This window comes from Dendrobium catenatum, unplaced genomic scaffold, assembly GCF_001605985.2.
Source record: "Dendrobium catenatum unplaced genomic scaffold, ASM160598v2 fragScaff_scaffold_370, whole genome shotgun sequence".
Taxonomy (NCBI): Eukaryota; Viridiplantae; Streptophyta; class Magnoliopsida; order Asparagales; family Orchidaceae; genus Dendrobium; species Dendrobium catenatum.
Window position 1 is genome coordinate 1,647,377 of NW_021318832.1, and position 18,955 is coordinate 1,666,331.

The window sequence follows — 18,955 nt, forward strand, 5'->3', positions numbered from 1 at the left end:
CTCTCGCCACATACTTACAATTCAGCTTGACTCATTTGCACCCTAATAAGAAATGGGCTGTTGAGATTTTCTCATCAAAGATTGCAACATATCTGACAAGTCGGGAGGGTCTCACCAAATAAGAACAAAAGGTGTGAGGCTATTCAATATAGAATCAAACAATAGGATTAAACACTTAATCTCATTTCATGAGAAACTCTTGACATATCACTTTTGATGATGTTATATATTTAAATCATTTCAATGTCTTTATGAATTCATATTTATTAAATTTATTCTTATTAAAACTTATTTCCTTTTTTGATGATATGCATATAAAATTAATGCTTCGTTTGATATAGTTTTCTTATTGCTTTCTAAAGTAGTTTTTTAATATAAAATTTTTTAGCTTACAAAATTTTGTACTAAAAAGTTATTCTAAAAAATAGTAAAAAAATTATCCCAAATAAAACATAAGTCATTTTGCTTCTCAAATAGACTTAAAAGTTTTTAAATTACATTTATAAATGCTTAATTTAGAGTTTGAAATAAACAAGTTTACATCTGCAAATCATCAATAAATTTATTAAAATAAAATTTTTATAATGCCTAAATTTATTGAGACATACCTAATACCCAAATTATACTATTTATTTTAAAAAAATTATTTAAATATTTATACTAAATTGCTGCATGCAGCAGCAAAAAGCATTTAAAATGCAGGAGAGTCGTACCAGTTTTGGCCACGGAGTCTGCCAAATGCGCCACGTGAGCGCTGACGTTTCATCTTACCTTCTACAATACATATAGAGAGAGAGAGATCAGCCGTTTCTCCTATATGAGCTTCTCTTCTAACCCAGAGGTTTTTTCTGTCGGCTTTGTGTTCTTTTATAATCTAATAATCTCGCTGCGTATAAAACAAATCTTCTTTGACTTTTGGTACTATTTAAGCTTGGCCTTACTTGATTCCAAGATTTCTTTCACCTCTGCCATGGCGAGTTTTATTGCAGAGTGTGATGATTCACAAGCCTTTAATTTGAATAGCAATGTTTCTTTATGTGTTGGAAAGCTACTGTCTTTTCTACTCTGTTTGATGCAAGCAATGCTTTTCAGGATTTTATGATTTGACAAATCTTGTTTGATACTTTCTTTTCTTTTTCAATTCTTTGTTGGTGGATTGCAGGTTGGAGAAGGATTTATCGGATTATTTTGTCGTTTGATATTTCAGTGTGCAGCAATGATCTTTTTATCGATCTTGATGTAAAGGTACTGAAGAATCGAAATGTTTGAACTTTTTGGTTTGAAAGAAATAAATTTTTTTTTTAACTGAATGGAATTTGGTTTACAGTGGAATGGTTATTTTGATTGTTTTGTGGGAGGAATAATCTCGCTGGAGCAGGAAAGATGGATTTTTTTGCACGTAAGGACGAATTCACTGTGTTCAGTACTTAAAAAATTCAGTGTTTTAATGATCACATTAATGATTTTTTTCTGACGAAATTGTATAGCTTATTTTGTTGTTTTTCTATGATTGAGGGCAGCTTTTGAATTCTATTAGGTGCTGGGCTTATCTTCAATGGAGAATCTGCTTGCATGAAACAAGGTGGCGATGCTTGCGGTCCTGTGGGAATACTCTGTTCGGATACTTGCTCGAATCATTTACTTGTTAGCTTGATCAGTTTGCTTCTGGTTTTTGCATTCTTGATCAACTTCTTTATCAAGGCAGCTTTGTCAAGAAACTTTAGACTGCAATATCTCTTTAGTTTCTCTTCACCGTTGAAAACAACCTGCGCAGCTCTCAATGGCAGTTTGGGATTGGTGTATTCAGGCGTTTTTGTATGGATTTTGGAAGAGAAATTAACAAAAGGGACTGGCTTTTATCCTCTTCATTCATGGCTGATAGTTCTTTATACAGGCTTAACTTGGGTGATTGCTTGCTTGATTGTGACCATGAGAGTAGAATTGCTTGGAGGGATCTTTGCAAAAGTATGGTCTGCAGCTTTGACCTTGTTTGATGGATTTCTCTGTGCATCTTCCATTCTAGATTTAGTTGCAGTGAAGAGGCCGTCCATCAAGCTCTACCTAGATATCATTTCTTTGCCAGTATCAATTTTCATGCTTGTATTGGTCATGAAGACGACAAAAACTTCAATAGATTCTGAAAGCAGTAACATCTATTTCTATGAGCCTTTGAAGGCTGAATCTGATTGCAACTTCGTTGATCTTGCTTCAGTTACTCCTTTTGCAAGTGCTGGGTTATTTAGTAAATTATCATTCTGGTGGTTGAATCCTTTGATGAAGAAAGGCTATGAAAAGCCACTGGAAGAGAAAGACATTCCTTTGTTGGGCAAAGAAGACCAAGCGGAGAGCCGCTACTTTTTGTTTTTGGAGCGGTTGAATAAGCTAAAGCAGAAGCAACGCACTGCTTCTCCTTCTGTTTTAAGGGTGATAGTATCTTGCCACTTAGATCAAATTTTAGCATCAGGGTTCTTTGCACTGCTTAAGGTTCTAACACTCTCTGCCGGTCCTCTGCTACTTAAATCTTTCATTAATGTATCAGTAGGAAAAGGAACTTCTAAATATGAAGGTTTTGTATTGGCCATCGCTTTGTTTCTGGCAAAAGTTCTAGAATCGTTATCACAGAGGCAATGGTTCTTCCGAACTAGAAGGTTAGGACTGCAAGTGCGGTCTTTGTTATCAGCAGCCATATATCAGAAGCAGCTCAGGCTGTCAAACTCAGCCAAACTGGCCCATTCTTCTGGAGAGATAACGAACTATGTTACCGTTGATGCTTACAGAATAGGGGAATTTCCATTCTGGTTCCATCAAACTTGGTCCACGAGCTTCCAACTCTGTATTGCTTTGTTAATTCTGTATAGTGCTGTGGGACTTGCAACGATAGCAGCCATGGTTGTCATAATAGTAACAGTTCTATGCAATGCTCCACTGGCGAAGCTGCAGCACAAGTTTCAGACAAGGCTTATGGGTGCTCAGGATGAGAGGCTGAAAGCTTTGTCAGAAGCGTTGGTGAACATGAAAGTGCTGAAGCTATATGCATGGGAAACACATTTCAGGAAGGTTATAGAAGGCCTGAGACAAGTAGAGTGCAAGTGGCTTAAAGCTTTTCAGCTTCGAAGAGCTTATAATAGCTTCTTATTTTGGTCTTCTCCTGTACTTGTATCTGCTGCTACTTTCTCAACTTGCTATTTCCTTAAAATTCCTCTTAATGCAAGCAATGTATTTACTTTTGTGGCCACATTACGCCTTGTTCAAGACCCAGTTAGACAAATTCCTGATGTTATTGGGGTAGTTATACAAGCCAAGGTTGCATTTGCTCGAATAGTTAGATTCCTCGATGCGCCTGAGATCAAAACCAGGAAGCACTCCATGAATATCAGGAAACCGATAGAGATCAGTTCAGCTAGCTTTTCATGGGATGAACATTTTTTGAAACCTACATTAAGGAATATAAACCTTGAGATCTCCACTGGTCAGAAGGTGGCAATTTGTGGTGAGGTTGGATCAGGAAAATCAACTCTTTTGGCAGCAGTTCTTGGAGAAATTCCTAAAACAGAGGGCATGGTAACTAGCTTTAATTCTTCTATTGCTTTTTATCAACTTCTACTTGTATGTATTGTAGCTGGTAAAAGAAACCCCCATTTGTTTTCTAGTTTTGTCAAACCAAACCTGCTGTACTTCTAATATCTGGAGTTTTCTTATTGGAAAATTGCACTAGTTTTAGATAAATCAGTTTTCTCTAAAATCTGCAGATGGAAGAAATAAGGAAAAAAATTTACCTCTGCTTTGATGCTTTTGGTGATATGTTTTTTGAGGTTTCTTCTGTGCTATTTTTCTTTGGCCTATCTTCGAATTTCTTTGCCTTTGCATTGTGTGTTGCTTAGGGGCGAATCCAGCTTCTTTTTTTATGGTGGGCTAAAATAAATGTAGGGATGGATAAAGACGCTTATGATTGATAAAATTAGGGCAAACATTTTGATGGGGACCATAAAGCGCTACAGGCTCTCAGCCACACTGGCTGTTTTACTCTTGGCACACAATAATGTTACACACACACCCACTACCTAGTTACTGCTTTATTTCCCTTCTTTTCCCTAAGTTCGTTATTGGCAGAAGTAGTGGCTGCTATATAAGTATTTTTTCAGCTCACTACAGAAAATACAAGAAATATACTTCTACCCAAAATTACTGTTCTATTGCCTGTTCTTCCTTCATTTTCTTGCAGGTCCTTCGCTCGGTGATCGGCGGAACCAGACGTCCTCCTCGCGGGTAACGGGTGAGTCCGTCACATTTTTTTTTGATGGGGTGCAAAATATCCAAAATTTTTCAAAATATCCTCTCTAAATATTTAATTTTTTTTTTTTTAGGGTGGGCATTTGTTTACCCTGAGGTAAAGGGGGATCCATCCGCCTATGGCTGCTCTGGCTGTTTGGGCTTTTTGTCATTCAGAGGCTGGATTTCGTTTTGCTGGGATGTTGACTGTTTTTGATAGAGATGTTTCATTGCCTAGGTTTTTGGATGGTTCAATGTTTGTTAGGGGTGATGATGATGGGGTAGTTTCCCTCTCTCCCCCTGGCCGCGGTTCTATGCAACCTTTTTCTCATTATGATGGCAATTCTCGCAACCAGGGGGAAGTTTTGATTTTGTGGATGCTACTCCACTTTCCTGAGCCCATGCTTTCATCTTGATACTTCTTGTTCTACTATTTTATGTGTATTTTTGAACCTTCTTGATGATATTTTTTCTGTTTTCTTTTTCTTACACATGTGACTAGTTTTACTTAATGAAAATTGCAGTAGAGGCGTTCTTCATAGAGAAATATTTTGAAATTTATTGCAGGTTCATGTTTCTGGAAGAATTGCATATGTTTCCCAGAATGCTTGGATTCAGACTGGTACGCTGAGGGAAAATATTCTATTTGGCTCCATAATGGATGAACAAAAATACCAGGAAACTCTGAAAAGATGTTCCTTAGTAAAGGATATTGAGATGTTAACTTATGGAGACTTAACTGAAATTGGTGAAAGGGGAGTAAATCTCAGTGGTGGACAGAAACAGCGTGTTCAGCTTGCCCGAGCACTGTATCAGGATGCAGATATATATCTCCTGGATGATCCTTTCAGTGCTGTTGATGCTCATACTGCCACCAGCCTTTTCAATGTAAATTTAGGCTTTGTTTGGGATAGCTTTTTTAATGCTTCTTAAAACAGCTTTTTAGTACAAAAGTTAAAATTTTTGTACTCGAAATTTGCTTTAAGAAACAGTAAAAAAACAGTCCAAAATGAAACCTTTTATCTGATAAATGATTCTTGATTTGTATGAATTAATAAGATCTCTCTGAAAAATAGAGTTGATTATGTGCAGGAATATGTCATGGGTGCTCTTTCGTCCAAGACTGTCTTGTTAGTAACTCATCAGGTGGATTTTCTTCCGGTGTTCAACACTACTTTGGTAAGTGCTGATACAAACACCTTGTTCTTCATTTTTTATCACTGATTAGTACTGCCGAATTCATGCTTAAAAAAACATTTGAGCTATTAAGACAAATTCGTACACATATTACATAGGCAAGCTTCGAACTCAAAATCTCTTCTAACACGCTATCTTGACCGTGTGTTAGAGAGTTTCTTTTCTATGGTTTTTACAGGATCATTTTATATTAAATTTTATGAATTCGATATCATATTATAATTTCATAATTTTCTTAAAGTTTAAGATGAATGATCTTTTTTTGCCAATTGAATGGTGTTTAAATTAAAAAAAAAAAACAAGTCAAAATAAAATGATGTGCCACAATTTTATGGGATATATATAAAGAAAATAATATTTTCCAAATATTTTATTAATTGAAAGTATAGTAGGAGCCACTAACAAATGCGCAGGCATTTGAATATTTAGTTTAAATGAAGTCATAGGTTGGATTTGTGCCTATGACCTGTATCTTGAGAACCAGGAAGAATATTGCTTGAGCTAGAGTTTTTTGGCATATCTTTATAGATTGGCTGCCAAATGTTTCTTTCTGATGGTGTTTACGGTTGGGAAGGTAAACCACACAATGAAACAAACAAGAAACGAAAATAACGGAAATGGACGCTAGGATTTAATGTGGAAAAAGCCGAAATCGGACAATACCAAGAAATTTGCTGTGAAAAAATGTGAGAAATTGTGTAGATCTCTTTCTCTCTAACTCTCTCCTTGTCTCACTTCACTCTCCATACCTTTTTTTTCTCAGAACAAACAAAGAGATTCACTTCTATAATATGAAGGGGTGCAACCCATCAAATTAAGCATGAAAAAGAAGAAAAAAAACTACTTGGCGTCATTTGCAACATCGTAGCACTCAGCTCTCTGTCTCCAAGTCAAGACTACAGTAATACCGAGCTACATCCTATAACTTTGCAGTGCACAAGCGTACAACGCTGCAGTGCTATAATGTACAGTGCCACGTCTCTGTATATAATAACTCAGTTAAATAAAATTTTGTATGAGTTATTATAAGTTCAAATCACAAATTGTCTTCACCATAACATATATATTACAGTGATTTAATTATTATTTTTTTTCATAATTTTTAGGCATTGGTGTAAATTCTTAAGAAATTGACATATGTCGGTACAAGTGGAGATTTTGAGATCATCAGGTGTCCATTTTGCTAATCAAATTCACAAAAATTTTTTAAATAAATTGGGTTACTTTATAGATATTTTTCTATAATTTTTAAGCCTCAAAATAATTTATATGAATTTTATGTTGAAAATTGAATAAATTATATAATTTTATTTATATTATTTTATTATAAAATAGCTTAAAGCACTTAATATTTCATTTGTTCATTCATTTCCTATTCATTCGCCTGAATAAAGAAAAAAATGAAGAGAGAAAAGAGAACTTAAGATTTAGATACTTAAGATTTAGATACCGTAGAACAATTTTCGTCAGTCGACCCTGTTGAGAAATTCATTTGTCTTGTTGTAAGAAATCATTATCTTATTTTTTATTTTAATAATTTAATGTTTTTAGGATTTTCTAATCACATTTTTATTTTCATAATTGAAAAACGAGGATAATTTTGTATTGGTAAAACATTCTCCTCGTAAATTTTTATATTTTATAGAGATTGAGATTACGAATGTTTGGAATATTTATTTGAGATTTTTGCACTTAGTGATTTTAAAAACTGCAATTTTTATCCATTCAGAGTTTTATTTTAACATTTAAAAATATTATTTTAATTCAATTAAAGCTTCAGAATATTGTTATATACGAATTTTGATAATTTGATTAATTTTTAAAATAGTGAATTTCACTCAATAGGATTTTTTATTGCCTACCATTAAGATATTTTGACTCTACTGAATTGAGCCAAATTATGATTTATTAATTGCAATGTATTAAAAAAAATGTGGGTATATATGATTTAGTAATAGTTGCTCGCTATTATTGTTATAGTTCTATGATAATAATGTGCGTGTGGAAAAAATAAAGTAAAGATTGGTTATTCACTGACATTGGTTAAAAACTAATTGACCTATATAGAATGGTGAGCCAACAGGCTTTCTTTTAAATATTGTGATTTTGTATTATCCTCTACTGATTCACGTGATACTATTTTAGAGTTATAAGGAGATGATTATTGTGCTGACAGACAAAGAGTGGTACTCTATTTACCGAACCAGCGGTTTACTGATATTAATATCATACTGGAAGAATACTAATTAAGCTAGGATTTCTTATTTATTTAGTGTGACTATTGAAGTGTATGTTATTAAGGTACTATTCCTATTATCATATGAAATTATTATTACTACACGGATTAACTATTACTGTATTATTTTACTGCTCATGTAACTGGGTTATTACTATTACCGATATAGACACTGATACTATTTAATTCTATGGATTCACTGTATTGATATTATGCATGTGACACATTGAGCATGTAATATATTAATTTGATACTGATATAAAATACTTGGATCATATGTGTACACTTCTATATGATTTTATTATATTGATATAATTTCAATAACCTTTACTGATGCTTTGGTTTTACTGCTTTATATGATTTTTCTACTTATCGATAATACTGATATTAATACCTCTTTAATGATTCGATACTTATATCGATTTATTGATTTCTTAATTTTACTATTTTATTGGCTTCTATATCATATCATTTTACTAGTTACAAACTTTACTATAATTGTATTAATTCATGATAATATTAATGTTACTGTTATAATTTGACTGTTGACATGCATATTACTTATTTGCCATGTTTTGAGTTCGGTTGTAGGATTTGATTATTTGCTAGGCTTTTAAGCTCATTTTATGCGATTAAATGATTTACAAGGGAACATGAGTGAGAAATTAATTCAAGTTCTTATTATTTTAGTTATTATTTTATACTCAGGACATAGTTTTTATAATATGATTATAGATCCTGAGTAGTGTATGTAATTTTTTGAAAAATAAATACAAATGTATATATTGATGTTTTAATTTATAGTTTTGTTTTCACTCGTATTTATATTGATAAAAAAAATTGTACAGCTCTGGTTGTCATATTTTAAAAGATAAAATAAAAATTCTTTTAAATTAGATTCTAGGGTGCCACATTGTATAATTATGATATGCCAAGAAAGTACATAGTCAAGAAGGGAAAGCTGTTTAGGAATGTTCCTAATCAAGAGGGAACTATTTAGAAAAGTTCATAATTAAGAGAGAATTGTTTAGGAAGGTTCCTAATCAAGGGTTTAGGAAGGTTTTCTAATTGTATTTATGCTGTTTAGGAAGGGTTTAATTGATTAGGAAGGTTTCCTAATTGTGTTTATGATATTTAGGAAGGGTTTTATTGCTTAGGAAATTTTCCTAATTGTGTTTATGTTGTTTAGGGATATTTTAATTGTGTGCATTGTATGTTGGGACTATTTTAGGAGGTGTTTGGTCTATTATTATGAGTTTCTTAGTGGTATCTAGAGTTTGTAGGAGAGCTAATCTAATTTTCGAATAGTATATCACTTGTGTCTTTCATTATTATTGAAGAGATAATCAAAAAATCAGTCCTAATGTTAGATTCCTATAATATTTTTCCTCTCAACTTTATTGTTTTTACTTCCAAGACGCATTAGACTGCACAAACACACATTAAAAAAAATCAGGAGCAAGATCCCCAAATCAACCCTCGGAGAGCTCGATCATCAAAATTGAGGTATAAGTCAACGGTACAACCCAATTGATCGATGCAATCAAATTCCACATAGAACTAACATTTACCATGGTTGCTTTATTGTACATTTGTTTGTTCTTATATTTTTGCTGTATAATCATTATTTATTCCAATTTTTTTGTTGTAATACTATGAACTTTATCAATTTTCTGAAGCCATATACCTCTTTTATCTTGCAGAGGAAATAATCAATGTCTTAATTATTAACTTAGGATCACTGCTGATGGTCTGTTGATGCTCATAGCACTGCTTTGTCAACAATAATTGGCATTTTAAATTATGCTTTGTTCCTTTTGGATTAACAATGCTCGTATATCTTTGCAGCTGATGTCGGATGGAGAATTTATTTCTGCTGCTTCTTTTCATGAATTACTGGCTTCGAGCAAAGAATTTCAGGAACTTGTCAATGCCCACAGAAATACTGTTGGTGCTGAAACGCTTTATCAACTAGATTCTGATAAAAGAAACAAAACAGCTACCATAGAGATCAATAATAATGATGATGGGGTAAAGCAGCCAAAACCAGAAAGCACAATTGGATTGGATCAGTTGATCCAGAAAGAAGAAAGAGAATCAGGAAACACTGGGATGAAGCCTTACTTGCAATACTTGTCCCAGAACAAGGGCTTTTTGCTTGCCTCACTATCAGCGCTTTCTCATGCCATATTCATGGCTGGTCAGATTTCCCAAAACTCATGGATGGCTGCTAAAGTTCAAAACCCTGAAGTGAGCATGTTGAAATTGATCTCAGTGTACTTGGCCATAGGATTTGGCACAGTGTTCTTTCTGTTATCCAGATCCATATTTGTTGTTGCTCTGGGAATGGAGTCATCAAGATCTCTTTTTTCTCAGCTCTTAATCTCTCTGTTTCGTGCACCAATGTCATTCTTTGATTCGACACCTCTAGGAAGGATTCTTAGTCGGGTAAGATTGTGTAACCCTAAGGGGGTGTTTGGTATCGGATTTATTCGTCGTTTTTAGTAGGATTTAGCGTAACTCCAGCCAAACGCAATCCGTGCAAACGCAATCCATGATGCTGTAAATCCGTAAATCCAGGATTTACGGCATAAATATGTCTAAATCCTAATCCCATTCCTACTCGGATTTAACGCAACTTATAGTTGCGGAACTTCTTCCTGTGGCGCCCGTGTCGGGATGTGTTGCCAAACAACTTCTCTGTATTTAACAGGATTTAAAATTTGTCATGCCAAACACTTTTCAGGATTTATGAGCCTAGGATTTACTAAATCCGGATTTACAGGATTTAGTAAATCCTAATAAAATTGAATCCAATCCTATACCAAACACCCCCTAAATTTCAAGAAAATAGAGATACTCTCCTTTAAACTGTTGATTCTTAGTTGAAACTTTAACGTCGTTCTCATCCAGGTCTCATCTGATCTGAGTATTGTTGATCTAGATGTGCCATTTGCTTTGATTTTTAGCTTCAGTGCAACAGTCAATGCATATAGCAACATTGGGGTGCTTTCTGGTGTTGTCTGGCAAGTTTTGTTTGTTGCTGTGCCTTTGATCTACCTAACCATCCTTTTGCAGGTATGTTCTACATAGAATAGCTTGTTAGGTTAATGGATTGTGTGGCTGCATTGATCCTATTTGTTTGCCTTTTGTTTTAAATAGAGGTACTATCTAGCTTCGGCAAAAGAGTTGATGCGAATTAATGGCACCACCAAATCTTTGGTAGCAAATCATCTCGCTGAATCGGTTTCAGGAGTGGTTACAATTAGAGCCTTTGAAGAGGAAGATAGATTCTTTGCTAAAAGCTTGGTTCTTATTGACAAAAATGCCAGTCCATATTTTCATAACTTCGCTGCTAGTGAATGGTTGATCCAGCGTTTGGAGACCATGAGTGCTGTTATTCTTTCTTCATCAGCTCTTGTCATGGCTATGCTTCCTCCAGGAACGTTCAGCCCTGGTTAGCTATCTATTGTCACTTTCTCCTTCGTTTCCGCCCTTGATCATTATGCTGTTAGACTGTATTTGGGTTGCTACACTGGATAATCTTATGTGCTACTAGATTCTACATGTACAAACTATCACATTAATTTTGAGCAGCATTTTATATACTGAAGAAAGCAAACATTCCAAGGGAAAATTATTAGGTGCGGAGATCGGACGTAGAGATACGTCCGGACAGCTACTTCAAATTTGACATATGGAGTGCACCTTGGTTGCTCTTTTTTGTGCACTTTACCTGTATTTTAGTTGCACTTTGACTGTCCTTTTTTACTGCGCTTTGATTGTGCTTTACATGCACTTTAGTTGCGCTTTGACTGCTCTTTTGTTGCATTTGTTTACTGCGCTTTGATTGTGCTTTACATACACTTTACGTGCAGTTTACCTGCGCTTTGACTGCGCTTTTGACTCGTTTGACTTAAAGTTCCGCGAACACATTAAATATATAAAGTAAAAAATAATTCCAACGTGTCCACTCCACATGTCAATATTTTATTGGAGTTTGGACGGACCTCTACGTCCGGTCTCCGCACCTAATAATTTTCCCATTCCAGGAGCTTCCATTAGTTTTTAAGTAACAAAGTAGGGATACTAGAAACATATTATTACTAACAAAATTTTCATTTTAATAAATTCAGCAACAACTTGGCAAGAAATAAAAGCAATTTGTCTTCTTGGAAATCTTGGAATTGTGTTTGGTGTTTTATGAAATTATGAGTGCTACCTTCAGAATCTACACTGTATGCTACATTTTCTTCAGTTAGTTCGATGACAAAAATTATGCTTGTTTAAATTACAAATGCACAATTTTTTCCATTCCTGCAATATGCACAATGATTGTTTCTCACGGGCTTGTAAAAAACATATGGTGTATGTATCCTTGGAACAGGCTTTGTTGGGTTGGCACTATCTTATGGCCTATCTTTAAATATGTCACTTGTTTTCTCAATACAAAATCAGTGCACACTTGCAAATTACATCATCTCTGTAGAGAGACTAAACCAATATATGCATGTTGCAAGTGAGGCTCCTGAAGTCATTGAAAGCAACCGGCCGGCTCCAAATTGGCCGGCTATTGGGCGTGTAGAGCTCCATGATCTTCAGGTACTTGCCACATTCTTTCTAAGCCTTCATTTAAATTGATGAAATATCTTAGTTTCTGCCTATTTACCTATTATTCAAATATTCACTACAAGCAGATCAGATATAGGCCAGACACTCCTCTTGTCATTCGGGGAATCAGTTGCATTTTTGAAGGAGGGGACAAGATTGGAATAGTAGGTAGGACTGGAAGTGGGAAGACTACATTGATTGGTGCTTTGTTTCGACTGGTTGAACCTGCAGGAGGGAGGATTATAATTGATGGCATTGATATTGCCAAAATTGGTCTTCATGATCTAAGATCGCGTTTTGGAATCATTCCTCAGGATCCCACCCTATTCCATGGGTCAGTCAGATACAACCTTGATCCCTTAGAGGGATATACAGATCAGCAAATATGGGAGGTAACGTTTTTCAAAGCTGTAATTTAGTCTAAGGCTGTGGAAGTTCCATTAATGGAGAATTTCAAATAGAAATGCTTCAAGTAGTAGAGTATGTCACTTTTTTTAAGTTGGCCATATAGGTTGAATTGTATTATCTGTTGTTCGCTTTGTTGATATCTTTAGGTTGTTATATATGTATTTATTGTTTGCTCTCTTTATAGAGAGGACTGGTTACACAAAAAAAAAGTAAGGGTGCTCTTTACACGTGTAAGGTTTAGATGATGTATTCTATTTTGAATTATTGATGTTGATTTAATCTATTGTTGTAGTGGCTTCTTTACTTCTCATGATATGGCAGAGTCCGTTATTACCCCCTTGTAAACTAACAGTGGCTGATGAACTATCAGTTTGAGTCGTAGTTGCTGAAAACCTATCGTAGAAAAGGGTTTACTGAGAATATCAGCAATTTGATCTTGGGAGCTAATCGGTAGTACTCTGATGGTAAGAGAATTGATATGGTAGTTAATGAAATGGTGATCTATCTCAATGTGTTTTGTTCAAGCAAGAAACATTGAGTTGTTGGCAAGTGTGATGACAGAGATGTTATCACAGTAGATATACGTTGGTTGAGAAACTGGTATATTGAAGTCATGGAGAAGACGACAGATCCATATAACATTGGCTGTCACGGTTGCAAGAGTCCTGTATTTGACTTCTGTAGTCGATCTAGCAATCGTCATTTGCTTCTTTACCTGCCATGAAATAAGAGTGGGGCCTAGGAATGAGCATATTTTGGTTGTTGAGTGTCTGGTGAGGGGATTTGTAGCCCAGTCAACATCACAATAGGTGGTGAGATGCAAAGGACCCGGCTGAATGATTAAGCCAAATGTAGATTAGGTGTATCAAAAATTGACACGACCCGAAAACCCGACTCGAACCCGACCCGAACTTTTCGGGTTAGGTTCAACCCGTTTTAAAAATGGGTAGGGTTCAGGTCCAGATTTTTTACCCGTTTCAAATTCCGAGTCGGGTTCGGGTCAACTCGAAAACCCATTTTTGACCCAAAAATAGTAGGACAGAAGAAAGACCAGAGAGATTATCTTTTGGTGGTGAAGACTAAAAACTTACGCCGACTTCCCGTCGCGTCCCACCGATTGGCGGCTTGCGTGGTGAAGACTAAAGACGTGTGCAAACGTCACGCCGCGTCCCGTTAATTGTCGTCTTTCGGTCGTGGACATGACCAATTGACGTCACTTCCGAAGCGGGTTGACCGATTGACATCCAATTGATGTCGATTGGCGTCCGATTGACTTCCGAAGCGAGTCGGGCTTGGGCTGACCCCGACCTTAAGAGGATCGGGTTTGGGTCCGAGAAAGTGACCCATTTTAATAAACCGATTGGGTTTAGCGGTGTCAATTTTTGACACGACCCGAAACCCGACCAGGAAAAATCCAGATTCGGGTTGACCCATTTGTGAAACAGGTCGGGTTCGAGTTCAACAAACTGACCCATTTCAAAAAACGGGTCTGATTCGGGTTGACTCAGCAACCCAAAAATGACCCGAAAACCCTCTGCCTGCGTCTGCTGCCCACCCTGCCCGGTCGAACCCGAGTTCGCGTGATGTCTGCGCGGTGCCGTCCGAAGCATCGAGTGTTGCGGTGCCGACTGAACTCCGAAACCTCGAGTCACATCCCGAAGGCCGAAGTGGTGAAGCGTCGAGTCGTGCGTCGTGCGCGTGCATCCCGACTTCGCAGTGCGTCCCGAACCCGAAGCGGCGACACGTGCTGCCGCTGCTCCGCCTGCAACGCGTGCTGCCGCTGTGCCGTCGGGAGTATTTCAAAAATCCAGGTCGGGTTGGGTCGTGTCAACCCGACAACCTGCACAGGTTGGGTCTGGGTTGAAAAAGCCGACCTGTTTACAAAAACGGGTCGGGTTCGGGTTGACCCGTTAAAATCCGGGTCAATTCGGGTTTGACCTGAAACCGACCTGCCGACCCGAATTGACCCCCCTAATTAGGTTTGGGTCGGGTAAATTTGTGTCGGGCCAGTTTCGGGTTGAACCCTAACCTGACCTGTGACCCAATTTTGATTGCCCTAATGTAGATGTCCCTTTGATGTAACGGAGAAGTCGTTTAAGCATTTGAGAGCGTTGATGTAAGGGTTGATGCATATATTGGCTAAGTTGGTTCACTGAGAACGCAATGTCATGATGAGTTATCGTGAGGTACTGGAGGGTGCCGATTAGATGTCGATAGAGTGAATTGTCAAATGGAGATATGATTTAAGTTGATTGTGAATTCGATTTTGTGGGAGATGGTGTGGAAAGTGGCTTGCATTGTGACATGCCTGCCTTCGTGAGAATGGAAGAAGCATATAGAGATTGAGATAGAAAAAGTTGATTAGAGTGGATGGTAATTTGGATGCCAAGAAAGTTGGATGGTGAACCTAGATTTTTAATTTGGAATTTAGAGCTGAGTTTATGAAGAAGTGGAGGTATTATTGTGGAGTCATTGCTGGTGAGGAGGATATCGTCGACATATATGAGGAAATAGATGGTCATGGGGTGTTGGTTGAAGATTAGTAGTGACGGACCAGCTTGGCTTTGATGAAATCCCAACGTGAGAAGGTATCTGGAGAAGGTGTTAAACCGTTGATGGGGGAATCACTTGAGACCATAGATGGGTTTGTGGAGACGACATATATGATTTGGAAATTGTGTCACGGAAGCCTTGTGGTTGATGCATGTAAACGGTTTCATTGAGAGAGCCATGGAGGAATGAGTTGGCAGCATCTAGTTGTTAAATTGGCCCATTGTTGGTTAGGGCGATAGTACAGAATGCGAATGGAGGGAACTTTGCCGACGGGGCTAAAAGTTTCAAAGTAGTCGATGCCATGTTCTTGATGATGACCTTGAGCGACTAGTCTCGCTTTGTGGCGTGCATGTGATTAGTAGGAGGAGGGGGAACTAGTTGCCACATACCTTACCGTTGTAATGCAAGAAATTCTTCGTCCATGGCTTGATGCCAATGTGGGTGTTTAAAGGCTGCTGAGAAGGAAGTTGGATCATTAGAGGTAGATGCGTGGTGAAGAAAATTTAGGATTTGTTTGGTTTGAGTGAGCCGGTTTCAGATCTAGTGGTCATAGGGTGTCGTATGGGTGGGTTGGATGCTAGCGGTGGTAGATTACCTATGTTGTTTGAATTGGACTGATTAGAGAGATTGGGGAGGTCGGCATGCAGAGGCTAAGGGTCTTTGTGGGGCTGGTTGGGTATGTTGGTATTGATAGGAATGGTGCTATCGGGGGATTGGCCATGATGGTTAGAATTGGTTATTTCTGAGAAACAATGAAATCTATTGAAAACATTATTTAGATGGATATAGTTAGAAATCAAACTTGATTTCAAACTTCATGAATTATCTCAAAATTCTCTCAAATGTAATGATTTTATTTTCACTCATGGCTAGTAAATGAAATCACCATTTTATCTGCAAGAAACCAAATAAGCCCTACCATTACTGTTATGCTCCATGCTGTGTGCATCATGTTCATTCCCTTTGACAGTTTAATTTTGTGCTGTCACAGGTTCTTGAGAAATGTCAACTTCGAGAAGCTGTCCAGGAGAAAGGAAGCGGCCTAGATTCACTAGGTAAGAATTTCCACATCTACCAAGCCCATACCGTCATGAAATTGTCAAAACATAAATTCCTTACATACCCACCGCGGCTTAGCTCAAGTGGGGGGAGCTCGTCTGGGCAAAGCCCAGGCCCCGGGCTCGAATCCCTTGGGCGGCCATGACAACCTTAAGTGTTGGCCCGGATAAATGGTGTGGGTTGTCTGCTAGGTCAACCGGGATTTATTCGCCGCAAAGCGGAGGGGTTCCTCGTCACAAAAAAAAAAAAAAAAAACCTTACATTGCATTTTTTTTTTTAAATGAATCTTTACATTTCAGTGGTTGAAGATGGATCAAACTGGAGCATGGGACAGCGACAGTTATTTTGCTTGGGCAGGGCTCTGTTAAAGAAAAGCCGCATACTGGTGCTTGATGAAGCCACAGCATCAATTGACAATGCCACTGATGCCATCCTCCAAAAGACTATACGAACAGAATTTGCAGACTCCACAGTCATTACTGTTGCCCATAGAATTCCAACTGTAATGGATTGTGCTATGGTTCTTGTCGTTGGTGATGGTAATTTACTTTATTTCTGATCTGTGCATTTCTTTTATAGATCGCTTAATCACATTCTGTTAATGACATGATTTGAATCTTTGGTCTTTGCTAAGATAAACATTCTAACACCAAACTACAATATAACTTCATTGATTGAAGTAAGGATTTATGCAACTAATTAGAGGGACTTTTCCATTATGCAACACATGCTACACTTTCCTGACTTTGTGAGAAGCTCTAGAAATTTTGAAAAATTGACATTATCATTTGGTAAACATGTAATAGTTATTCTTGGGATAAGAGGCTAATCTTTCCCTAGTGATTAATTATGTGATTTGTCTTTCAGGTAAATTGATAGAGTATGATGAACCATTGAAACTCATGAACACAGAAGGATCTCTATTCCGGGAGCTTGTCAATGAGTATTGGTCCCACACTGCAAATACAAATATGTAGTTAGCACAAAGATATGCCAGTTTCCCAATCTATCAAGCACAAGAAGACTTAAGAAGCTGTATGTGAATTCAAACTAAAGTTTCTGGAAGTTTACAGTGCAGATTGCAGCTGTTGAGAATGTGCTCATGAAGTTGTAAGAAAGACTTGAGTGCCCGTTTATTGATGAAGATCATAATTGCCAACAGTTTTGCAGGGATAGAAATATTACCAGGAATTTGTAAGTCTTTATTATATATTTTCAGATTTACATGTGTATTTGCAAGTCTATACCATTTATAGAAAGGCTTGTGCTTGGAAATACGCATCTCAATGTCAAATGGGTGATCATGAACGATTCTGCTTACAGGAATTTCTATGAGGAATTCTTATATGATTTTTGTCTGTTCTAGATATAGCCACAACAATTCTGTAAGATAGGCATATGATAATGATTTGTTTGCCAACTGTATTTACACTTTTTTTTTTCTTGAACTGATGTATCCTCATAATTTCCATGGTTTATTCATCGAATCTGCCAGAGATTGAAGAGTTTACCAGTTCTTTTTCATCGAATCTAATAGGCCAACAAAGAGGATATAAGGAGATAACAATTTTTTCACAATTTTGATAGGAAATACTTGAGTTCGCAAGCAAACCTATCACTAATTGGAGAAAAACAGCGAGAAATAAGCAAAATCAGGGCGAAATCAGCCCCAAAACGATAGATTGAAATAAGGGAAGCAAATCAAAAATAATACGAAAGCAAGATACAAGTGATCCTCAATTCGAGAGGATGATCATCTCTCCCAAATCTCTAGACAAGAGAGTCTAGAGCCCAAACGCCAAGAAACCCTAATTCTCAATCAATCAAAACATACAAACTCCCTAATTCCCTCATCCCCTTTAATACAAGATATTTCCTATTTTAATTTCCCTCCCAAATCCTAATTTCCCCACTCCGTTTGAATTTTCAATCCATTGGAATACTGGGGCTTGCCCTAGTAGGCAAGCCAAGCAAAGGAGGCGGAAGTCTTCGCCTCCTATAAACTAGCGGGTGCTGGTTCTGGACCGGTCCACAAAGAACCGGACTAACAAATTTTCATACTAATTAAGGAGGAAGCCTGTAAAACTTGATATAAGGTGGTCTCGAATAGGATCAATTATTCTGTGTGGACGTCAAATGTTGTTCGGAGACTAATCAGAATCCGCCACATCACCCCTATGCACGGTACCGCGGCTCGTTACTGCTTGGTACTGCTGACGTGACGCATTTTGATTGATCTCTGAACAACGTTCTGCGTCCAGTTTCCACACAATAATTTCGAGACAAATTCCCCACAAAAAAGATGCTAGTTGTTTTCCAGGGCAACTTCAAGAGTTTGCAAATAGCCATCCAACAATATTAACAGCAATTTTCAGACTGAACTAATTTCATAGGATAGCTAGTGCATTGTTTTGTGTCTATGTGTTGCAATTCTATACAAAATGTAAAAAATCTTCAAAAACGAATCATGAGCAACAAGGCACCACTTGTATAAGGGGGTAGAGCAAGTTAGAGCTCTCCAAATCACACTTTATTCTTACAGATAAGATTAAGGGAAGATAGAAAAGACAACTGCCTCCTTTCAATAAATAAAAATGAATTTTCCTATACCACCATCATAAG

The 18,955-nt window shown here is 37.0% G+C and overlaps 1 protein-coding gene across 1 annotated transcript; it reads left to right on the top strand.

Moving 5' to 3' along the window:
- The first annotated feature begins 847 nt into the window (after positions 1-847).
- On the top strand, positions 848-17,762 carry LOC110116495 (ABC transporter C family member 10). The gene is made up of 13 exons (XM_028693796.1): positions 848-1,245; positions 1,328-1,399; positions 1,538-3,561; positions 4,837-5,157; positions 5,362-5,448; positions 9,551-10,150; positions 10,616-10,780; positions 10,865-11,159; positions 12,090-12,304; positions 12,400-12,705; positions 16,266-16,329; positions 16,633-16,872; positions 17,201-17,762. Exons 2-13 carry the CDS (start codon positions 1,384-1,386, stop codon positions 17,308-17,310), a joined length of 4,443 nt encoding a protein of 1,480 aa, XP_028549629.1. The 5' UTR covers positions 848-1,245; positions 1,328-1,383; the 3' UTR covers positions 17,311-17,762.
- The last annotated feature ends 1,193 nt before the right edge of the window (positions 17,763-18,955 follow it).

Coding starts and splice junctions, on each gene's coding strand:
- LOC110116495 (XM_028693796.1), top strand. Junction 5,158..5,361: donor CTGCCACCAGCCTTTTCAAT/GTAAATTTAGGC, acceptor GATTATGTGCAG/GAATATGTCATGGGTGCTCT. Junction 16,330..16,632: donor AAGCGGCCTAGATTCACTAG/GTAAGAATTTCC, acceptor TTTACATTTCAG/TGGTTGAAGATGGATCAAAC.